The following is a 25,454-nucleotide window of genomic DNA, read 5'->3' as shown; positions in this document are numbered from 1 at the left end:
GCACCAACAGTTGTCTTCTTCTCACTCAGCATCTTACTTATGGTTTTGTAGCCCATTCCAGCTTTGAGCAGGTCTAAGATCTTGTCCCTGACATCCTTATAGAGCTCTTTGGTCTTGCTCATATTGTAGAGGTTAGAGTCTGACTGATTAATTGAGTCTCTGGACAGGAGTCTTTTATAAAGGTGACTATGTATGACAGCTGTCTTTAATGCAGGTAATGCGTTGATTAGGAGCGTCTAACTGGTCTGTAGGAGACAGAACTCTTAATGGTTGGTAGTGGATCAAATACTTATTTCTCACTGTAAAATGCAAATACATTTATATAATTTATACAATGTGATTTTCTGGATTTTACTTTTCATATTCTATCTGTCAATGTTAAAATTAATCTACCCTTAAAATTATAGACTGTGCATGTCTTTGTCAGTAGGCAAATTTACAAAATCTGCAAGGGATCAAATACTTATTTCCCTCACTGTACATACATACATACATAAGATCTTCTTAGAGTGGTGAGGAGCTTACAGTTTCTACCATTTGTTTTCTGTGTTTTCAGTGTACGAAGCCGCAAAGACCTCAAAGACATTTTTGATATCTATGCCGTTGCTTGCAGTCGTTCCAGTTCTGAAACGATCCCTCTTTACACTAATTTGACAATTGATGAGAACGTCTGCGGTGTTCAGCCAGATTTAGGTTTGTATTCTAAAGTAATATGAAAGCTTATATTTACTGGATATTTGGGGATTTCATTTCAAATAGTTTATGATAAAAAAAAATGTTTTCAAGATCATTTGGATCCTTAATTTTAAGGAGTCTTCCCATCTCCATGATGGTATTTTGCTAGGATATGGCATGAATGTAATACAACGTACATACCGTACTTACCATAATTTCTTTTGAGAAAATATAGAGATTTAAGTTCAGTTCACTAACTTCACCAAGCAATGCTCTGACTTTTTTGGTAACACCATTGGTCCACCCTTCAAGGCCAGTTTTCGAGTAGGGTTTACATTAATCACCTTTTGGTCTAAGTTGACCACTCCAAACTTGTCGGGATTGTGTCTGAAAATTTGTGCCAGTTGCAGCATATTTGGGACACTTGTCAAGCATACATAAAGATAGCTGGGGGTCTGATCTCTTGGACACCTACTGGACTTGAGAGAAATTGGACCACCGCATTACTTATTTTTTTCCTGCACAGCAAACTTTGCCACCAAGCTGTGCAGGGGACTGCGATCGACTCCATCCTTGTGAATAGTAGTGTAGCGGGTAAGAGTAATCATCGTTGTGCAGAAAAAGAACAGTAAGGAGGTCAGAGTACTGTGGCCACTTCATTCTCACATTGGTGAGGGTTCCAAGGGTTAGACCCCAGTGATTGTCATGCAGTGGGAAATTCTAGAGCTATTCAATTTACTCACAGGGATGGCAATACCCCTTTAAATTTTAGGCTGTGTTCATGCCATAAAACAAAGTATTTATCATTTACATGAAATGAAATGAAGATGAAAATGGACCACCAGATCGTGTTACCGAGGATGTTTGTCTCCTTTACGTATTTTAATGACCTTTTGGGCCAATTCTCAATTCCCTTTTTTTTTAAAAAAAAAAAAATACATTTCCTTTTGATAGCGAAGACTAGGACCTCTGATAACAGGGACTGGTTGAGCTGGGCAGTGTTATCCTGTTAAAGGGCCCCATAACATCTGGTGTGGACACCCTTGACTTGACCTTGCATACAGGTCACCAAAGGTGGCCGTAATATATCTGATAAGCGATTTCAAAATTAGTTTACTCAAAAGAATGAGGGTTTGAGCCATCATACGGGTGTAGGACATGTATGTGCCACCTGCCCACCCTCCGAAATAATATACTGCTGTCGGAATGAGATGGATTCATGTAACTGTCTGGCATACATGCTGAATGCTGATGCTTTCTAGCCTTACCGCTTATTTATGTGCATATTAGTCTTAAGAGATGGTTATTTTGTCTGTTCTTTATTTTTCTTCATGTTCTAGATTTACTGACCAGGAATGTGTCAGACTTGGGGTTGTTCATCCGGAGTAGGCAACAGTTGTCTGAAAACCAGAGACAAATTTCTGATGCAATTGCTGCTGCCAGCATTGTGACCAATGGCACTGGAGTGGAAAGCACATCCCTTGGAATATTTGGGATGGGAATTCTGCAGTTTAATGACTACTTGGTCAATTGCCAAGGCGAGCACTACAGTTATGATGAAGTCCTCAGCATTATTCAGGTTAGACCCTTTTTGCAGTACATATTGTTATATTACAGTTTCGGAACAGATGACTGGAATTGAATATTTATATGTATGTGAAGTTTAATTACTAATTCGTTTTTTCTTTCTATTTTTCTTCAGAAATTTGAGCCAAGCATTAGCATGCGGCAGCAAGGACTAATGTCATTTGAAGGGTTTGCAAGGTATGCATTATGGTGTTTTCTTCTCATCAGTCTTGGTTTTATCTAATTTTCCTAGATTTTGTAGCGGTTAGGATACTTTCCTACGGCATTTGCAGTTTCAGTTTGATGAAACATTAGCTGAATCCTCCGGCTCCCATTTACCTGATGGCAGCCAGTAAAGTGTCCATTTGGCCTGTTTCTGACTGCTATACATTGATGTGCCTTTTATGTCGGTCTGCTTTGCTATTCCATACAGAGGCTTTCAATTTTTTTTGTCCTTTTGTTGATATTTTTAAAAATAGAAATGTGAACAATTTACTAAGGCTAAATTCCTACAGATTTTCTGCATTAGATTACTTTTTTATTGCTTTTGTGAGTTCATTTTTTACTTACATTTTTGACACTGTGGTTTTTATCTCTTTATGGTATGTCATGTTTTCAATAAAGCTGCTTTGTTTTGTCAAAACTATTCATACAGTCATGTGCGGATTAGATGCGTTTTTATCACTTTTACAGGTCTCCATAGAACTGTATAAGCACCAACTGTCATCTCCTATCTCAGTGATGGGATGATCTGTACTCACAGATGACAGATTTTACTCATGCATTCAAAATTTTGAGAATGACTGAGAAGTCCAGGAGGAGAAAAAAGCAGATTTCTCCAATAGATTATAATACAAAGTTTCTTCTTTTTTTTCCGGTTCTTTTAAGTTATGAAGAGAAATTAAAATGACTGGCACGCCTTAAACGTCAGTTAATGATTGTAATCTGATTGATCTGCGTATTTTAGATATCTGATGGATAAAGACAACTTTGCATCCAGGAACGATGAGTCCCAGATCAACGTGGATGACCTGCACTTTCCTCTGTCCTATTACTTCATAGAATCTTCTCACAATACATACCTTACCGGTCATCAGCTGAAAGGTGAATCCTCTGTGGAACTTTATAGTCAGGTATGGGAAATATTCCTGTTTATTCTGTATCCAGCTCCAGTAAATATACGGTATTCTTCTTTACTGATGGATGCTTGGAGGTGCACTTGTGTGCACATGTATTTACAGTGATGCTGTCTGTTATTGGCTAGATAATAAGCCATCAATTTCTTATTGCATGTTACTTGGTTCTTGAAGCAGTCTTTTAACTCCTAGATTGGTGTATTATAAAATCCTTAAAAAATTTGCCTAGTATTTGATATGTATTTATATGGATTTCTTCTAGTTTGTGTTGGGTCACAATTGAACTTGTACAGTCCTTACCCTAATTCCCAAATATCCCTATTCTCCCTGGTGCATCTCCGTACATTAACCTAAAATGTTTCACATTTGACCTTGGCCAAATTGTCCAATCATTTAGTGTTAAAGCCCCCATACACATTAGATGAAAGTCATCAGAACGTGATGATTTTGACAAGACCCGCCAAACATCTGTTGGGTAAGGGGGTTTCCAGATAGGCGATGTTGGGGGGAGAGAAGGATGAGACCATTGGAATTTCAATTGCTGATCCTAATGTTTTCTAGGGGAGCCATGCCAGAGGAGTCTGGTTGCAGCGGTCTCCTTTCTCCCTATTGAAAACACTTGCCTGAGCCGACCGCCCATTTGTATGAGCGAGTCGGGAGAGATAGCTGTCGGCTGGACAAAAGTTCAACCGGAAGTTACCTCACTTGTATGACTAGCTTTACTCCCTGTTGTAACATGGAAATCATTATCGAGCTGATGTTGAAGGCCTCTTGTTAGTACCTTGAGTGCATAATGGTGTCTTTGCTTTCGTGCCGTAAAGTTCTTCTATACACGGGGTGCTAATAATTTCTTTCTTTTTTTCTTTCTTTAGAAAGGGTAAGCAGACAGAAATATGTTTTAAATATCATGTGGCTCTCTACCTTCTATTTCTTCTGGCACTTGCACATGTTCATCATCTTTGATGCAGGGTCTTATTTTTGCATTGTAGTTCTGATGGGATAACTAAAGAATAAAATGTACCAGCATCCAGAATAATTATTTTTATTTTAACCTTCCAGTTTTGTGTAAGGCAGAAATTTGCTCATTTTTTACCTATTAATATAAAATGAGATGCCCATGAATTTATTACTTTTAGAAGGCTCTGAATTAGTGCATGTGTACAATGAGACATGTTCTGCTACTAAGAAATGTATTTCACAACATTAAAATGCTTATTTAAGGTGCTTTTGCAAGGATGCAGAAGTGTGGAATTAGATTGCTGGGATGGAGATGACGGCATGCCGATCATTTATCATGGTCACACGCTTACAACTAAAATCCCCTTTAAGGTAAGATCATGTGACAGTAAGTAATACAGTAATAATATATAAATAAAATTATTATAATAGGTAGAGATTATTTTCTGTATTTTTTGGAGAGATAATCTTCCCCTAGCTCCAGGAGTTTGACTATTTCGTTTTAAAGAGGTCCCTCTAAAGAATCTTACAGGGGCAGGAGTTTTATAGAGCAGAGCCTCACCTCTCCTTGTAAAACGAAAGGATCTTATGTTGAAATTTAACACGCCAGATCCTTCTCTCCTATGACATGATTAGTCAGGATAGAGTTAATAGGGGAGACCCCCATACGCATTAGATGTTTTGTCATCTTCCCCAAAATCGACAAGTTTGACCAACTTTCCTTCAATGTGTATGGAGACTATAAGGCTCTGTTTCACCAGGGCCACAATGTCAGATGATTATAAAACCATAGCCATAATAAAACCAATACTGTTGTTTTGGGTCCATTTTGGAGTGGATATCGACAAATTATTACAGATCCCACTAACCTACAATGGAAGTTGTCAGGTTACCATTTGGATTCCAATATTTTTTATATCGAATATAGCTTTGCAAATTAAACTATTTTAGATGCCAAAAACTTAGAATGACTGGTACATCACAAGTTTTAATAGAGTGAAAGTCAGAAATCAGGATGTATGAAGAAATTCTGATATTCCAGCATGCTCAATGTCTTGATGTTGTGCCAGATTTGTAAAGGTAATCCGTCACCAGGTTTTCCTATGTAATTTGAGAGCAGCAAGATGTAGAGGCAGAGACTGTGATTTGAGCTTACGTGGTTGCTTATTGCAGTTTTGCTAAAATTACTGTGTTTTCCTCTGCAGATCTACTAGTTCTCTGAATGCGGCATTGTGTATAATCCTACCCACACCACTGATTGGCAGATTTCTGTGTACACTCTGCATGGGCAGGAAGCTGCCAATCAGTAGTGGAGGCATGTGGCATGAAGTTCGGTAATGATAATCTCCAGTTGATAAAACATTGATTTCATTAGAAAAAGCAACCAGCAGACCAGTAAGTGACACATCTCTGGAATCAGGCTCTGAGCACCTACATCATGCTGCTCTCAGATTACATAGCAAAAAAAAACACCTGACTTGAATCAAATATTTTCCTTACATAAATCCTAAAATTTTTGTGATCTACAACGCCTGTAGACTAATCTTAGCTTCCACTTTTGTGTTCTTGTACTTTTCGTTACCAGGATGCCATAGAGGCTATTGAGCGCAATGCCTTCGTCAACTCTGAAATGCCCATTGTGCTGTCCATAGAGAATCATTGTTCTTTACCGCAGCAACGCAAGATGGCTGATATATTCAAGGTGATCATGCATTCAATTATTGCACTTACTTTTGTTAATGTTACACAGGGGGCACGATTGTCACTAAATACAAATACTCTGTCTTAGACGGTGTTTGGAGAAAAGCTGGTGTCAAAGTTTCTGTTTGAAAGTGACTTTTCGGATGATCCAATGCTCCCCTCTCCATGGCAATTAAGGAATAAAGTGCTGTTGAAAAACAAGAAACTTAAAGCGCATCAAACACCGGTGGATATTCTAAAACAGAAGGTAAGTGTCTGCTTTGTGGCAAGCTGTAAAAGAGGGACTTGGGCTACTACTGGACGTTTTAACTTTTTTTTCACCCTGGTTTAGGTGAACTACTATAACTATAGTAAAAAAAAAATAAAGTTGACAAAAACTTTAAGAATATCTGATATATTTTTTTTCTAAAGAAGGAGCTTGTAGACATGATTGTGGTCGTCATCAACCAATGGAATTGCTGTAAAATGTTGACTCTTTGAGATTTTTGGATTAGTTGTGCAGAGAAATAATATAATTCCAGATATAGAGAATGTAGAGGGTTGTCTAGAAGGGATACAACTTTTTTAAAGGGAAAAAATATGCTGGATAATATGGAAGCCATGAAATGAGGAGGGGAGATGGGCTGGATGGCAAAGAAGGGAGCAGAATTGTTTTGCTTTGGAGAAAGGTTCTCCAATCTGTTTTATTATTTTCTTTCTTTTTTTTGCAATATTATCTGTCTCACATTAATACTCCTATATTTCTTATCTAATTTCTTTTTCTTACTTGGGCATTTTTTTTCTCTAGTTTAAAGATTGCTCCAAATCTCAACTATTATATTATTAATTTCCCTAATTTATTTTTCTTTTTATCTGGACTGTGTTCTAAGCAGTAGCCTTGGATTACAGTAATTCACACAATTTGGGTACCAATGCCAGATTCCCATCCTCTTGTGAAGATCCAGCCTTACTTTGAAGAAGGGGATGTATTCACACATTAATATTAGTTTTCACTCTTAACCCTTTACTGCACACTTCTACACATGCACTATTTCAAGTATCGGTTTTATAGAAAAAGCTCGACTCTGTAGTCAGTAACAAGGTCTGTGTAGTTATACATTTGTTGCTCCGCATTTACCATTTTCACTTATTTTCCCCAAATGACAGCATATAAAAATCAGTGTTACTTGTAGTTTACACTGTGCCTAAACTATAAAGCAGGTTTTTTGCCCGAAGTAGGGTGCAGTAAAGGGTTAAATGTGATATCTCACTTTGCCAGATATTAAGATATGCTAAAGTGCAGTATGAAACCACATGTACTGTCTATAAGGCTTATTTAAATTACCGTATAATGCCAGATATTTTAAATATTCCCTGTCCCATTTATGGAGCTTACAGCACATGGACACCATTACAGATGCCATTTACATTTATGAACAGTCTGATATATAAATATTTAGAGGACGTGTATTCTTTTTTTTTCTGATAACTGAGACACAACCTGGAGGCTAAGAGATTAGTAATTTTACAGATAGGCGTGAAATCTTTGTGGCGTTGGGCATATTTTCACCGCGCACTCCTCTTTCAGGCCCATCAGCTTGCCAACATGCAGGCACAAGCCAGCAACGGTAACCAAACGATGAACACCAGTGCCAACAACGAAGAGGAAGATGATGACGAAGATGATTACGATTATGACTATGAATCGCTTTCGGATGGTGAGCGTGCATATTTACCATAAGTTTTACTGAACTTCTAGGCTTTGAGAGTCCTAATATGTAAGGACACCAATGCCGTATTGTCATTCCTTTCCCAGTCTACCCTGATCCAGCAAAACATTTCGAGTCACATGCCATTATCAATGGATTTATGTCCTAACCAAGCTGTAGGTCTCTGAAGTAAGCATAATGGCCCCGATTCATCAAGACTGCCGTTTTGCACTCTGGTGTTGATGAGGGGAGGTGTTGGAGTCAGATGCTTCTAAATCTAATTCATTAAAACACGATCTTAATGAGTCAGGAGCATCTGACAAGTGACGTGCACCTCCGTCTGCGCTTAGCCGCAAATCCTACTCCTGTCAATCTAATTTGAGGTCAAAGTAGAAAAAAGAGATTGTTCCAGCGTCCAAATAGTCCAAAAAATGATTTATTTACTTGCATATAAAACAAGACTTATTAAGTCAAGTTCACATGACCAAATAACAGCGTATAACAGCTATGCATTTCAAACACACTAAGTGTTCTTTATAAGCTTTGATATAGAACACCTAGTGTCTTTGAAACGCGTAGCTGTTATACGCTGCTATTTGGTCATGTGAACTTGACTTAATAAGTCTGGCTTTATATGCAAGTAAATAAATCATTTTTTGGACAATTTGGATGCTCTTTTTTCTACTTTGATCTTATCAGCATGCAACTACACGTGATCCGTGCTTCCCCACACCACAAGCTGCATCAGGTGAGCTGTTTGTTTTTTTTTCCTCTGTCTTCTACTAATTTGTGGAGTAAGCCACGCCACCAATCATTGTGAATTTGATGAGAGGGGGCTCCTACCCACCCATCCCACCCCAGCTTCACCCACTTTGTCGGAGCTAGGTGAAAATAATGTGAGAATGCTAAAATTTGCTAAATTTTAATGCCAAGTTTTTGCAACTTTTCAAAGAGTTAACAGAAAGTCATATTAATGCTTATTATATCTGTCACAACTTTGTTATCAAGTGTCCCAGGACCAGGGGCTCCTTCTCTATCCCTAACACTAGGGGGCGCCGTAGTTCGCCCTGTTCCCCGGATTACTTCTGATGGTGAAGACGTCGAGGCCATGTACATTGCCTTAGCTCCTAAATACGCCTTCAGTCTGTACCCTTCCCCCTACCCAGGGAAGAGAGGAGTAGCAGTGTACTGTAATACACCAACCAGACTAACAAGGTATTGCGAACAGGGGTAACAAAAAATCCCAGACATACAAATATACACACATAAGCAACTAAGGAATGCATCGGGAAGCGGAGGATGGGGTTAAACGAAAGTAGGAGAAGAAAGGGAATTATCACACACTCAACAGTTTCCGATAAATCCACCAAATGTCTTCTCAGAGAACCACCACCAACCTCCAGCCATACAGACAGCATAAGCTACTCTGACAATGGGTGTCATCCAGGGCCCAGATTATATAGGAGATTGGAGTGGCTAACAGTGCACAGCTGAAAGCCTAAGCGCAGGAAAGCTTCCAGGAGCTCTTAACTGAGCAGACTAACCCCTCCTCAGTGCAGGAATAGGAGAAATCAGACACTGTGGTCTTCTGGTTCCTCTCTCTCATTGTAAACCTTTAAAAAAAAAAAAGAGTTGAGAGCAAGGATGAGGTCTCATCATCATACAATTTGTGAGGCAGCGACCCCTGTTACAGCTAGGGGGCGTCGTATGTGCTCCTCAGGATACGCACGGAGGCATAATTGTGATGGTGAGATAGGGACTGGCATTATTGTAAGTAGCTGGTATGTGTCCAGAGGAAGTCGGCGCTGTAAGCCCGAAATGTAGTTGCTCTGGGCATTGTAGTTCCACAAGTGTTTATGTTTTGCTTAGTTATAATAGGGGGGCTTATAGGGTTAGTCAGATAGCTGGGTGGGCTTGATTAACCACACATACACTGCCCACCTATGGGGGTGGTTTCAACTATATAATGTGACTGAGGTCTGGTCACATGGTCCGAGTGTATGTACCTGAATGGTCAGTGTGTAAGGTCCCAGAAGGCTGTGTGTTGGAAGGTCCCACTTCCTGAATAGCACATGGAGAAGCCTTGGAGCTGAAGGCCGTGTATGTGCAGAGTCTGACGGCACTGCATCGGGGAGCTACCGTACTTCTGAGGATCTGGACTGTCGGGAGTGCCCTGGTCACAAGGACAGTGATCCCAGTAAGACAGCTTCCCAGTAGTAAGGACTGACAAGGAGTCAGCATGTGGAGCAGGAGCTTCTGTAAGGTAACTCCACAGACGGTTGTTGCGTATTATTTTCCATGGAGGTTACTGGACTGTTCGGCGTGCAGTCACCCACGGCAACTGGACAGCGAGAAGTCCAGCGTGTTTAGTGGCTCTGAGTTAAGCTGTGAATTATGAAGTGTAATGGACTATGCGTGGTGCCGTTTATGATGGTCAAATAAACCGTAACATGACTGTTTTGTCGGGAAAAAGTGCCTGTGTGCTTTCATCCCGTTGCTAAGCGAGTGTCCCTCAACACACTCAGTAAGTGTTGTCTTACAAATTGGCCAAATGTGGTCAAACATTTCTGTGGTACAGGACACAACAGACAATATTTCAAATGACAGAAACATCGCAGGGTCTGGGAATAAAAATTCATTACCATCTTTGATTCTGTTCACACAGGACTCAATTTGTAAGGGGGATTTATGGCCCACTACCAAATCTTAGCTATTTCCTCCAAAAGCAATGAGGGGCACCACCAGCCCTTTGATCTTAAGCCCCTGTTGCACATAGCGATATCGCCAGCAATATCGCTGTAACGTCACAGATTGTGACGTAGCAGCGATATTCCTAGCGATATCGCTATGTCTGATACTTACCTCCGACCGGCTCCCCCGCTGCTCATCGCTGATCGCGCGAGAACATCCTGGACCATTTCTCGTCGTCAGCTTCCTGCTGGGCTTCCTGTGGCGCCGACGAGCGACGCGTGGTCGCGGGCGGGAGGACGTCAGGATCGCCGCGTCTGACAGGTAAGTAGCGACCCCCGACCCCTGCTATGTCGCTGGTGAGATCTGCCTGTGTGGCAGCTCACTAGCGACCACTTAGCGATGCACCAGCGATCCATATCGTTGTTGGGATCGCTGGTGCATTGCTAAGTGTAACGGTACCCTAACTTGCATATGAGGTCCATAAAACTTTCACACCATTTATCTAATCCTACCTAATTAAGGATTCTATCTTTAAGCTCAGTGTTTGTTTATTGAAATGTCCATGTATCACACCATGCATGTGCTCTCTACTGTATATAATTGGGTTTCTTCAAATATTTTGTTATATCAGCCTGATGAAGAGACGTAAGCGGTCTCGAAAGCTTGCATTGTAACATCATTCACTATATTTTGTTAGCCATTAAAAGGTATCACACCCACAAGATTCCTATTTTGTTTATCCCACTGAGAGCACTCTATATCTTTTTTAATATCAAGGCTGTTTTACCAGAAGTTTATTTCTTTACTTTATAAGAAATCACTTTCTTTATTATTATGGACCCTGAAGTGGCAGTCATTTATGTCCTCAATCCTGTTGTGTAAATGTTCCCGCCATGTTACACAGAAGGAAAAAGGAAAAATGACGCAACTCGAATCATGTGAAAAACATATCAGAGGCTATGAGTTCTGCAGTGCCCCTTGCACTTGAGAGCGCATATCCAAAGCCGTCGTCTAGTACTGGCCTTGTATCTGTATGTTGACAAGCAATATAAATCTTGAATATACCGTAAATTTGTGTGCGAGCTACTGAATATTAAATGTCATTCTTTTGAGTCTTCGTTGATTTTTCGGGTGCACTGAATGATCCTTTTCGTCACTAATACACTAATGGGCCTGCACGGATCACCTCCTCTTCTAGCGTCTACTTCCATTTTTCAGATTTAGCCAGTAACCTCTTTTTGTCACATTATGTTTTTTCTCTGTAAATTGTTGAATGATAATGACTGGTATTGCCTGATAATTCATCATTTCCTTTTCTGATTGCCTGTTTGACTCTCTTCCTGTAGCTGATGGCCTTAATGCTTCCCCTGCGCCTAACAGCCAGGAAGGTAAAAGCCATGTGAATGGATGTTCTAACTGCATGGATTTATAGAACTCCTCTCGTGTTAATTAACCAAGTGCTCGGTTATAGAAAGCTTTGTACATATGTGCGCACAGTGTCGGTGATCATCATTCTTTTTCTACATATTGCATTTTGTGGTGTTTGATTTGCACAGTTTGGCTACTACAATATCTACTGGATGGGGGTCACTATGTTTGGGTTGCCTACTGCATGCTATACCTAACCTAGGTATAATCTATAATAAAATGTATACTATGTACCCTGTTGGAAAGGGTGTATTATATTCTATATATTTAATTTTTTCATTTCTTTTTTTTCCTGTTATGCATGTATCTTATGTCACTAATACCCATTGCACGTAATCTGTCGACATTCCACAGAAATTTTGATCATATTTTTAGGAGATTGTGTCCATGTTTCCATGTAAACTTTTTAAGATCATCAAACTGCAGGGTTTTTTTTTTTTGGTTTTTTTTAAATGAACTGTTAAAATTTGCTTTCAGCAAAAAATAAAAACATTATAGTATTTTGTATCAAATAGTTCATCTTGATCATGGATACTAGTTTAACCAGCCTGCTTGATCACATTACACTTACTATTGCTTTTCTTCCTGTTCGTGCACTCATACACCCTGCCTGAATCAGTGTAGAGGCTGCTGTAATCACATGACTACAGTATATTAACCAGCAATTTTTATCTACAGACACAATAACAGCTTCTAACGCTGTGTCTGGGTAAAACTATTCAAGTTGTTTTATTTCTCCCTGTCACCATCTACAACATATCTCTTTGCTTCTGCAGCTGATATCAGCAGGGAGGAAGTAAAATCCGGCAGTGCTCATTTTATAGGGTAGAGTTTGCAGCCGGCAATAGAGGGCTCGCTCACATTGCCGTATAGATATGTGAGAGAGTTAGGACGATTATGCAAATGAAATTAACAGTGCCAGATACACGTCAGGTGTTTTTATACATTTTTTAGTTATTGCTTGATATGCCTAAATAAAGTTTTTTGCATTCTACTGGCATGTCGTGCCAGACAAAATCCTTTCTTCCTTTTCATATGCTAATGAAACTCTGCTCAAACTCTTTGAGGCAGTGCAGATCTGCGATTATTTCCTCGTACCAATTCGAAATGACAAAACAATTGCAGAATGCATCAGCTGCAACCGATAATCGGATCTCACTCATTCACTGTGGGAAAGACGGAGAGGTTAATTTCTCCATCTTCTCCATTGTCTCTGTACGCGTACATCAAACTGCACTCTGATCACATCCAGTGTTTCACACGCACCCATAAACTTGAATGGGTGAGTGCGATCCGACTATCGGATGCACTTGATGCATGCGGCGAATGTTTTTTCATTCCGAATTGGCATGAGAAAATAATTGCTGATCTGCACTGCTTCATAGTATAACATTGGGCTGAGTGCTATCTGATAAAACATCAGACAGCCCTTGGCCATGTTATACGCCAGTGTGAGCGAGCCCTAAATGAATCTAATAAACTAAATACATATTCTTTATAGTTCTAGGTTATAAACTTGAATTTAACACATAGATGGATGTTCTAAGAGATTAAATGGATCTTTTGCAAAACTATTCACATACCAGACAGACTGTGTATTAAATGGCAACTTGTTATTAATTCGTAAACTATAGAAATGGTATTTGCTAATCTAACCATTTCAGCACTCTTGGCAATAAGTTGGCTTGCCCACTCTGAATACAGGAGCTGCTAATACAGGTGCGTCTCACAAAATTAGAATATCATCAAAAAGTTAATTTATTTCAGTTCTTCAATACACAAAGTGAAACTCCTATATTATATAGAGTCATTACACACAGAGTGATCTATTTCACATGTTTATTTCTGTTAATGTTGATGATTATGGCTTACAGCCAATGAAAGCCCAAAAGTCATTATCTCTGTAAATTAGAAGACTTTATAACACCAGATTGAAAACATTATTTTAAAACCTGAAATGTTGGCCTACTGAAATGTACAGTATGTTCAGTAATTGCACTCAATACTTGGTCGGGGCTCCTTTTGCATCAATTACTGCATCAATGCAGTGTGGCATGGAGGCAATCAGCCTGTGGCACTGCTGAGATGTCATGGAAGCCCAGGTTGCTATGATAGCTGCCTTCAGCTCGTCTGTATTGTTGGGTCTGGTGTCTCTCATCTTCCTCTTGACAATACCCCATAGATTCTCTTTGGGGTTAGGGTCAGGCAAGTTTGCTGGCCAATCAAGCACAGTGATACTGTTGTTTTTAAACTAGAAATTGTTACTTTTGGCAGTGTAAACAGGTGTCAAGTCCTCCTGGAGAATAACATTTCCATCTCCAAAGAGCTTGGCGGCAGAGGGAAGCATGAAGTGTTCTAAAATTTCCTGGTAGACGGCTGCGCTGACTTTGGTCTTGAAAAAACACTGTGGACCTACAGATGACATGGCTCCTGAAACCATTATTGATTGTGGAAACTTCACACTAGATCTTGGAAATCAAGGTCCCAGAGTCTGAAGGAAGAGTGGAGAGGTCACAATCCAAGCTGCTTGAGGTCTAGTGTGAAGTTTCCACAATCAGTGATGGTTTAGGGAGCCATGTCATCTGCTGGTGTAGGTCCACTATGTTTTATCTTGACCAAAGTCAGTGCAGCCGTCTACCAGGAGATTTTAGAGCACTTCATGCTTCCCTCTGCCGACAAGTTTTTTGGAGATGGAAATTTCATTCTCCAGCAGGACTTGGCACCTGTCCACACTGCCAAAAGTACCAATACCTGGTTTCAAAACAACAGTATCACTGTGCTTGATTGGCCAGCAAACTCGCCTGACCTTAACCCCATAGAGAATCTATGGGTATTGTCAAGAGGAAGATGAGAGAAACCAGACCCAACAATGCAGACGAACTGAATGCTGCTATTAAAGCAACCTGGGCTTCCATAACACCTCAGCAGTGCCACAGGCTGATCGCCTCCATGCCATGTCGCATTGATGCAGTAGGATCCCCGACCAAGTATTGAGTGCATTTACTGAACATACATTTCAGTAGGCCAACTTTTGGGATTTCAAAATCATTTTTTCAAGCTGGTGTTATAAAGTATTCTAATTTCCCAAGATAATGACTTTTGGGTTTTCATTGGCTGTAAACCATAGTCATAATAATAATATTATTTATATATATATATATATATATATATATATATACAGTCATATGTAAAAGTTTGGGCACCCCTATTAATGTTAACCTTTTTTCTTTATAACAATTTTGGTTTTTGCAACAGCTATTTCAGTTTCATATATCTAATAACTGATGGACTCAGTTATATTTCTGGATTCAAATGAGGTTTATTGTACTAACAGAAAATGTGCAATCTGCATTTAAACAAAATTTGACCGGTGCAAAAGTATGGGCACCCTTATCATTTTCTTGATTTGAACACTCCTAACTACTTTTTACTGACTTCCTGAAGCACTAAATTGGTTTTGTAACCTCATTGAGCTTTGAACTTCATAGCCAGGTGTATGAAATCATGAGAAAAGGTATTTAAAGTGGCCACTTGCAAGTAGTTCTCCTATTTGATTCTCCTAGGAAGAGTGGCATCATGGGCTCCTCAAAACAACTCTCAAATGATCTGAAAACAAAGATTATTCAACATAGCTTTTCAGGGGAAGGATACAAAAAGTTGTCTCAGAGATTTAACCTGTCAGTTTCCACTGTGAGGAACATAGTAAGGAAATGGAAGAGCACAGGTACAGTTCTTGTTAAGTCCAGAAGTGGCAGGCCAAGAAAACTATTAGAAAGGCAGAGAAGAAGAATGGTGAGAACAGTCAAGGACAATCCACAGACCACCTCCAAAGACCTGCAGCATCATCTTGCTGCAGATGGTGTCACTGTGCATCGGTCAACAATACAGCGCACTTTGCACAAGGAGAAGCTGTATGGGAGAGTGATGCGAAATAAGCCGTTTCTGCAAGCACGCCACAAACAGAGTCGCCTGAGGTATGCAAAAGCACATTTGGACAAGCCAGATACATTTTGGAAGAAGGTCCTGTGGACTGATGAAACAAAGATTGAGTTGTTTGGTCATACAAAAAGGCGTTATGCATGCGCTGTATTGTTGACCGATGCACAGTGACACCATCTGCAGCAAGATGATGCTGCAGGTCTTTGGAGGTGGTCTGTGGATTGTCCTTGACTGTTCTCACCATTCTTCTTCTCTGCCTTTCTGATATTTTTCTTGACCTGCCACTTCTGGGCTTAACAAGAACTGTACCTGTGTTCTTCCATTTCCTTACTATGTTCCTCACAGTGGAAACTGACAGGTTAAATCTCTGAGACAACTTTTTGTATCCTTCCCCTGAAAAGCTATGTTGAATAATCTTTGTTTTCAGATCATTTGAGAGTTGTTTTGAGGAGCCCATGATGCCACTCTTCATAGGAGAATCAAATAGGAGAACTACTTGCAAGTGGCCACTTTAAATACCTTTTCTCATGATTTGATACACCTGGCTATGAAGTTCAAAGCTCAATGAGGTTACAAAACCAATTTAGTGCTTCAGGAAGTCAGTAAAAAGTAGTTAGGAGTGTTCAAATCAAGAAAATGATAAGGGTGCCCATACTTTTGCACCGGTCAAATTTTGTTTAAATGCAGATTGCACATTTTCTGTTAGTACAATAAACCTCATTTGAATCCAGAAATATAACTGAGTCCATCAGTTATTAGATATATGAAACTGAAATAGCTGTTGCAAAAACCAAAATTGTTATAAAGAAAAAAGGTTAACATTAATAGGGGTGCCCAAACTTTTACATATGACTGTGCATATACACTCACTGGCCACTTTATTAGGTACACCATGCTAGTAACGGGTTGGACCCCCTTTTGCTTCAGAACTGCCTCAATTCTTCGTGGCAGAGATTCAACAAGGTGCTGGAAGCATTCCTCAGAGATTTTGGACCATATTGACATGATGGCATCACACAGTTGGCGCAGATTTGTCGGCTGCACATCCCTGATGCGAATCTCCCGTTCCACCACATCCCAAAGATGCTCTATTGGATTGAGATCTGGTGACTGAGGAGGCCATTTGAGTACAGTGAACTCATTGTCATGTTCAAGAAACCAATCTGAGATGATTCGAGCTTTATGACATGGCGCATTATCCTGCTGAAAGTAGCCATCAGATGCCTGTTCTTAGCTGAGAGGAGTGGTACCCAGTGTGGTCTTCTGCTGCTGTAGCCCATCTGCCTCAAAGTTCGACGCACTGTGCGTTCAGAGATGCTCTTCTGCCTACCTTGGTTGTAACGGGTGGCAATTTGAGTCACTGTTGCCTTTCTATCAGCTCGAACCAGTATGCCCATTCTCCTCTGACCTCTGGCATCAACAAGGCATTTCCAGCCACAGAACTGCCGCTCACTGGATTTTTTTTACTTTTTCGGACCATTCTCTGTAAACCCTAGAGATGGTTGTGCGTGAAAATCCCAGTAGATCAGCAGTTTCTGAAATACTCAGACCAGCCCTTCTGGCACCAACAATCATGCCACGTTCAAAGGCACTCAAATCACCTTTCTTCCCCATACTGATGCTCGGTTTGAACTGCAGGAGATTGTCTTGACCATGTCTACATGCCTAAATGCACTGAGTTGCCGCCATGTGATTGGCTGATTAGAAATTAAGTCTTAACACACAGTTGGACAGGTGTACCTAATAAAGTGGCCAGTGAGTGTATATATATATACACAGTTATGGCCAAAAGTATTAACACCCCTGCAATTCTGTCAGATAATACACAGTTTCTTCCTGAAAATTATTGCAAACACAAATTCTTTGGTATTATCATCTTCATTTAATTTGTCTTAAATGAAAAAACACAAAAAGAATTGTCCTAAAGCCAAATTTGATATAATTCCACACCAAACCTAAAAAAGAGGGTGGACAAAAATATTGGCACTGTTCGAAAAATCATGTGATGCTTCTCTAATTTGTGTAATTAACAGCACCTGTAACTTACCTGTGGCACCTAACAGGTGTTGGCAATAACTAAAATCACACTTGCAGCCAGTTGACATGGATTAAAGTTGACTCAACCTCTGTCCTGTGTCCTTGTGTGTACCACATTGAGCATGGAGAAAAGAAAGAAGACCAAAGAACTGTCTGAGGACTTGAGAAACCAAATTGCGAGGAAGCATGAGCAATCTCAAGGCTACAAGTCCATCTCCAAAACCTGAATGTTCCTGTGTCTACCGTGCGCAGTGTCATCAAGAAGTTTAAAGCCCATGGCACTGTGGCTAACCTCCCTAGATGTGGACAGAAAAGAAAAATTGACAAGAGATTTCAACGCAAGATTGTGCGGATGTTGGATAAAGAACCTCGACTAACATCCAAACAAGTTCAAGCTGCCCTGCAGTCCGAGAGTACAACAGTGTCAACCCGTACTATCCGTCGTCGTCTGTATGAAAAGGGACTGTATGGTAGGAGACCCAGGAAGACCCCACTTCTTACCCCGAGACATAAAAAAGCCAGGCTGGAGTTTGCCAAAACTTACCTGAAAAAGCCTAAAACGTTTTGGAAGAATGTTCTCTGGTCAGATGAGACAAAAGTAGAGCTTTTTAGACAAAGGCATCAACATAGAGTTTACAGGAGAAAAAAAGAGGCATTCAAAGAAAAGAACACGGTCCCTACAGTCAAATATGGCGGAGGTTCCCTGATGTTTTGGGGTTGCTTTGCTGCCTCTGGAACTGGACTGCTTGACCGTGTGCATGGCATTATGAAGTCAGAAGACTACCAACAAATTTTGCAGCATAATGTAGGGCCCAGTGTGAGAAAGCTGGGTTTCCCTCAGAGGTCATGGGTCTTCCAGCAGGACAATGACCCAAAACACACTTCAAAAAGCACTAGAAAATGGTTTGAGAGAAAGCACTGGAGACTTCTAAGGTGGCCAGCAATGAGTCCAGACCTGAATCCCATAGAACACCTGTGGAGAGATCTAAAAATGGCAGTTTGGAGAAGGCACCCTTCAAATATCAGGGACCTGGAGCAGTTTGCCAAAGAAGAATGGTCTAAACTTCCAGCAGAGCATTGTAAGAAACTCATTGATGGTTACCGGAAGCGGTTGGTCGCAGTTATTTTGGCTAAAGGTTGTGCAACCAAGTATTAGGCTGAGGGTGCCAATACTTTTGTCTGGCCCATTTTTGTAGTTTTGTGCAAAATGATCAGTGTTTTGCTTTTTCATTTAAGACAAATTAAATGAAGATAATAATACCAAAGAATGTGTTTGCAATCATTTTCAGGAAGAAACTGAGTATTATCTGACAGAATTGCAGGGGTGTCAATACTTTTGGCCACAACTGTATAATAATCGTCAGCATTAACAGAAGTAAACACATTAAATAGATCACTCTGTTTGCAATGACTCTATATAATATATGAGTTTCACTTTTTGGATTGAAGAACTGAAATAAATTAACTTTTTGATAATCTATTTTTGTGAGATGCACCTGTATACTTAAATTGTATTAAAATGGTCGCACTCTGTAAATATTGCAAGGCTCACTGCATTAACCATGTACTGTGCCAACATTTTGCTGATTGCTATATCTCTACAGCTTGCTTTGTGAAAACATCAGACATGTCTGAGTTTGTCAGTCAATAATAATATAATGTGTTATTACACATTTTTGGTAATGCTTGATTCTTATGCATGTTCCTCGGTAAATCCTGTAAAGCTGAGCACACAAGCCAGGCAGCGTCTAATAACAGCAGTGTATTCATGGCTTGTTAATGTTGGCGTTACCCTTCTCACCGACATATTGATTACTTTACAGATAATATACTCGATGATCGTCCTGAGACAAAGGCTTGCAGGGATAACCTGCAGTTTGAATACACTGAGGAAGCTCCTAAGAGAATCAAGAAGACTGATGGCAGCATTGTTGGCAACAAAGGAAAGGTAGTTGTTTCCTCTTTGACTAAATGGGTCCAAGGGGTGAATCACAAATATTAGGGCTCGGTATTTTGTATCAATATATTCTCATATCTGTATAGTCCATTTGTAGCTATTGTTATGCTCCAGTGGACACTTCTGGAGGGAGCCAATAATGATTTTCATCTTGACATAAACCTTAGGTATATTTATTGTTTTGTGCAGGTCTACGACATGGAACTGGATGAAGAGTTTTATCTCCCTCAAAACAAGAAAGAAAGTAGACAAATTGCCCCCGAACTATCAGACCTTATCATCTATTGCCAAGCTGTGAAATTTCCTGGTAAGTTCAACAATCCGTCTCGTCGATCTTTGGCAGTATTTTCAATGCTGAACGCAGAGCATAGTTTGTCCAGCTCTAGGCCAATTCAATAAATACTTGTTCGGAATGTCTTCTTTTGAAGTGTTGTTAACGCTGGACAATTAGTTTAGATTAGATTCCAGTTTAGGTATGAGAATGCTTTATTGCCAATTCTAGGTTAAAAAAACCTGTTAATAAAATATCCTAGCAAAGAACAATAAGGTTAATATCTGTGAAAACAGACCTAGGAGATATTGAAATACAAGTACTGTTTGTATCGAGAGATTATGATTTATTTTTAAAGCACAATTTCAGGGCGCTATATATGAGTAAAGGGTTACACACATCTATATATATATACTACATATATAAAAGACAGTAACCATACTTTGACAGACAGGTACAGAGGAGGAGATCCTGTACTCACAGGCTTACGATCTGCAGGGTACTGAGGAAGGAAACAGTAGGTTGGGGAGTTGGAGCAGTTGCGATGGTAATGAGGTGGCAGCGGGGTTAAAGTCTGTCAGAATGCGTTTCAAAGTTTCATTTGTGGGAGACCATCGGATATGTTGGCGCACTAATTTCCAGATGATGTGGAATATTCAGATAAAACTTTTAGATGGTTGGATGAGGAACATACAAGAGCGGAGGAGAGTAGGAGAAGACTGGAGATTAAGTGTAGGAAGGTATCAGGAGATTAGTTACAGACATGTAGGGGGAGACAGATTGTGGACAGCCTTGTAGGTCAGTGTTAGAAATTTAACCTGGATTTGCTGGAAAATTAGAAGCCAGCGAAGGAATTTACAAAGGGGGAGGTGGAGGAGTAGTGAGAGGAGAGGAAGATTAAGGGGGAAGCATAGTGAAGGACTGACTGGAGGGGTGTGAGGGTTGGTTGGGAGGCCACAGATAAGGTTATTGCAGATTGCAATAGTCTGATCAGTAGACGATGGGGGGGTGTGCTGACAGATTAGTTGATTCTTGGATTGGGGAAAGGACAAATTATGGAAATATTTCATGAGTTGGATGTGGCAGGAGGTGGTGAAGCCTTGGATGTGGGGTTTTAAGGACAGAGCAGAGTCAAGGATTACTCTGAGGCAGCAGTGTGATTCAACGGAAAGAGTGATGTCATTTATTGTGATAGGTAGGTCTGGTTGAGTGCGATGGGGGAAAGATGATGAATTTGGTTTGGTCAACATTGAGTTTAAGAAAGCATGATGAGAAAAAAGAGGACATGGCTGATCGAGAATTTGGGATTCTGGACAGCAGAGAGGTGACATCTGGGCCGGTGAAGGTCACCGACGTATACATGGTACAGGACGCCATAGGACTTGAGTTGTCCCAGTCTAAAGATGTAGTTAAAGACTTCATTAATTAGTAAAATTCTTACACCACTTCATCATGCCTTATTTCATCAGGATTCGAAATGTATGACTAAATTGACCTGTAAGAATAACAATTCAGTATGGTGTGACCCATTGACAAGGGTATGATAATACCTAACTGACAGTGGAAGTATACATTTCCTGAAGGAATAGGAAGTAAATAGACCTAGAAAAACAAGAAACCTAATTATTTTGTGTTAGATAAATCTTAAATAAAATATTTGGGGTTCACTATGAATGACGCTGAAGCTGCAGTTAGATGGTAAAATTGTGAGAATTGGTAGATGCCACATCCATTGCACAAATATGTTAACTACAGAAATTATATATTAATACAATTATTTCATGCAAAAAAAAATCACTTCTATTTGTAATTAGATTTTAGATTGCTTTCATCTTTCAAAACTTCCTTTTAGCCATATCATCCATGTTCTGTACCTCTGTGTTGGGAAAAGCTGGATCCCAACCAAGTACATCTGCTGTCAGTCAGCATAACGTTGTCAGTCGCACCCTGTCGACAGAAGAAGTGCTGCTCTGTTAATGTGGAGCAGCTGAATCGCCAGCAGGATCGTTCTGTGCCCACTCTGAGCCGGCGCCGGGTAGATCAGACAGGTAGTTGTCTTTGTCAGCAACTACCTATGGGTTATCATCCAAATAGCGAAACGAAGCCATATCCAAAGTATAAAATGTAGTCTTTATTTAAATATAATTAAAATTTACACATAAAAATCAATAGACGTATTAAAATGTGGGTACTGCAAATAGTCACCACAACAAGAGGTAAAGTGCAAAAAAATATATCAAATGCTGTTTATGCAAATAACCATATGTGGCTAAGTATAGAGAATGAAATACTTGCTCATTCGGACTAATATCATTGCTTACTGAATGGAGAAATAATTACAACAGTGCATATGTGCAAATTGGCATAAGCAAAGAATAAACAGGATATCAAAGGGCCAGTGTGTGCCTGTGCAAGATATGGCGGTGAAATATCCTAAGGAGCAATACAGAAAGAATCAATGCGAATGAGACAGCAGGTGTTACCTCAGGTAGTGGGCAGGAAATCCCCGACGCGCGTTTCGCGGCTGCTTTCTCAAGGGGACTTGAGAAAGCAGCCGCGAAACGCGCGTCGGGGATTTCCTGCCCACTACCTAAGGTAACACCTGCTGTCTCATTCGCATTGATTCTTTCTGTATTGTTCCTTAGGATATTTCACCGCCATATCTTGCACAGGCACACACTGGCCCTTTGATATCCTCTTTATTCTTTGCTTATGCCAATTTGCACATATGCACTGTTGTAATTATTTCTCCATTCAGTAAGCAATGATATTAGTCCGAATGAGCAAGTATTTCATTCTCTATACTTAGCCACATATGGTTATTTGCATAAACAGCATTTGATATATTTTTTTGCACTTTACCTCTTGTTGTGGTGACTATTTGCAGTACCCACATTTTAATACTTCTATTGATTTTTATGTGTAAATTTTAATTATATTTAAATAAAGACTACATTTTATACTTTGGATATGGCTTCGTTTCGCTATTTGGATGATTTGTCTTTGAAGCTTCCTTTTGCCTAGGCTTTTCAATTTTGATTATTACCTATGGGTTAGTTTTTAGGCCCGTTGTAGAAATAAATAAAGAAAAGTCCAGGACAACCGTTTAAATGAAGTAGCTTTATAATGAGCCATGGACATGAATCTTTTATCTTGGTTTTTGATTAGACGTCAATATTTATGACTAGGCGATTATATGAGGAATGATGAAAAATAAAAAATCTGTAGTATAATGTAATAAAAAAAGAGGATATTGAAAACTAAAATTACAAATCAAATCAAAATTATTTTTTATGTATAGATACTGTACATGATATTTCAGTGCGATGTTTACACATTTCACCATTTTGAGACCATTCCCTTGGTTTTACTATGACACATAGTGATTTGTTTTACACATGCCCATATGTGTTTATTAATCTGGTCTTCCATGCTTGAGAGTCATCTTGACATGACCCTTCTACTCACAGTAGTCTGCTGAAAAGTAGCTATTTGTCTTGGACTGCTGAAAATATAAACTGCATAGAAGATATGGATGGGAGATTAGTGATGTAGTGTAGAGCAGGACAAGCTGGTTCAGTTCCATAAAACGTACTCTACAAAGGCCACGGAAAATGTCGTGCCCTCTTGGTCTGCTTGTTTGGTTCATTACTCTTTATTTTATGGGAACAGGCCTTTCAACATTAAACCCATGTGGATCTGGCAGAGGAAAGGACAGAAGAGGCAGGAAGTCCATTTTTGGCAACAATCCTGGTAGAACAAGCCCCGGGGAACCAACGACACAGGCCAAAACATCTGGAAAAGGTAATGTATGTTTTCTGCCTTATTAATTGCACTTTTGCTATCTTCTATGATACAAAATATGGAGTTTTATTATCTTCCTCAATGAGATACTTTTTTTGCCTACATGTTATTGTACATATGTATGGTTAAGGTGAGCATGTTATTAACCACATCTATTATCCGCAGGCCCAAGCGAGACGCGGCAGAGCTGGGAGGAGCCATGTTCACCTCCTTTCAACCCAACCACTTCGCTGAGTGCCATAATTCGGACCCCAAGGTGCTATCACATCTCGTCACTGAATGAAAATGCTGCCAAGCGTCTGTGCAGACGGTATTCTCAGAAGCTGATTCAGCACACTTCCTACCAGTTACTGAGAACATATCCAGCTGCTACACGCATCGACTCCTCCAATCCTCATCCACTCATTTTCTGGCTTCATGGAATACAATTGGTTGCCCTTAACTATCAAACTGATGGTAAGTAAGCCGTCAGTTCATGTATCTATAAGTCTGTGTACCAAGATCATGTACATTATTGCTAAAGATGCTGCTATATAGGTAGTTATAGGTGGTGGTTCACGAGTGCTCTTTTTTTGGGGGAGCAGATAAGTGGAGTTGACTTGAATACTAACTTTAGTTATATGATATCTTACAGTGCAAATACAATTGTGCAAAAGGACAGAAAAATGTTACCCTTCTTCCACAATATCAAGTGGTATTATTAAAGCATCACTTTTATTACGCTTTTATTAGGTATGCAAAATGAATGATGTGTTCTACACTTATTACGCTTTTATTAGGTATGCAAAATGTATGATGTAATCTACCCAACGCTAACATAGCTTATTAAAATATAACTGGTGACTAGTGAAATCTATGAAATTTGTGAAATTTCCAATATTGCTGTCTAATTGGGAGCACTACTCCCCAACTGTTGTATTGCTGCAACATTTACGTTTATGATGTGTCTGCAGTACACATCACCTTTCTTGTGCCAGAATCAGCCACCACCTATCACATGACTCCACCATGACTACATGTTTCCCCTTTAATCTGGCTTCATCAGGGGTTCAGGGTCTTATAGTGTGTGTATCAGCACTTTTGGCTAAAATATTGACCCGTTGACCGCATGCTCAATAGTTATATCCCTCTTTTGTCGAAGTGAAATGCCTAGAGAAGAACCTGTGTTCACTGACTGTGTTCACATATTGGCATTTCCGCGCCTTGCTTCATTACTCTCTATTTCTCTCTATTTTATGCTATTTGCTTTCTTAAGTATATAATAGCACTGCCTGCTCTGTATTAACGCCTTGCTAGTAGATTTGCACACTGCTCAGTATTAGATCATCTTTACCTTCGTCTAGAGATATTGTCTCGCTTTTTGGCATCAGATATAAGAATTTATCTGGGAACCATCCAGGAATTACAGATCTCGTCAAACATTGTTCTCACCATTCTCTATTTCTACAAATGACTTGAAGTGAAACGCTGCATTGTTATATCCATCCACAGCTCTTCTACGTTATGTGATCTACTATATACATAGCAGTGTCTGTATCCTAGCAGATTCTTCACTTTTAACCTCTTTTATGGGAATTTTAGTGACTAATTGTGATGTGACATTA

At 39.7% G+C, this 25,454-nt stretch overlaps 1 protein-coding gene across 1 annotated transcript in view; it reads left to right on the top strand.

Moving 5' to 3' along the window:
• PLCE1 (phospholipase C epsilon 1) overlaps positions 1-25,454 on the top strand; it is a 579,770-nt gene that overhangs the window by 503,422 nt on the left and 50,894 nt on the right. The window contains exons 13-24 of the mRNA XM_073548121.1: positions 557-693; positions 2,016-2,254; positions 2,378-2,439; positions 3,209-3,374; positions 4,599-4,706; positions 5,920-6,036; positions 6,124-6,282; positions 7,603-7,732; positions 19,642-19,766; positions 19,965-20,082; positions 23,719-23,850; positions 24,016-24,306. Of these exons, the coding sequence (XP_073404222.1) occupies positions 557-693; positions 2,016-2,254; positions 2,378-2,439; positions 3,209-3,374; positions 4,599-4,706; positions 5,920-6,036; positions 6,124-6,282; positions 7,603-7,732; positions 19,642-19,766; positions 19,965-20,082; positions 23,719-23,850; positions 24,016-24,306 (1,784 nt within the window). The remainder of the gene's footprint in view (positions 1-556; positions 694-2,015; positions 2,255-2,377; positions 2,440-3,208; positions 3,375-4,598; positions 4,707-5,919; positions 6,037-6,123; positions 6,283-7,602; positions 7,733-19,641; positions 19,767-19,964; positions 20,083-23,718; positions 23,851-24,015; positions 24,307-25,454) is intronic.

The sequence above is a fragment of the Dendrobates tinctorius genome, unplaced genomic scaffold (assembly GCF_039654945.1).
Source record: "Dendrobates tinctorius isolate UK_male_01 unplaced genomic scaffold, ASM3965494v1 ptg000156l, whole genome shotgun sequence".
Classification (NCBI taxonomy): domain Eukaryota; kingdom Metazoa; phylum Chordata; class Amphibia; order Anura; family Dendrobatidae; genus Dendrobates; species Dendrobates tinctorius.
This window is presented reverse-complemented; position numbering and strand designations above follow the sequence as displayed.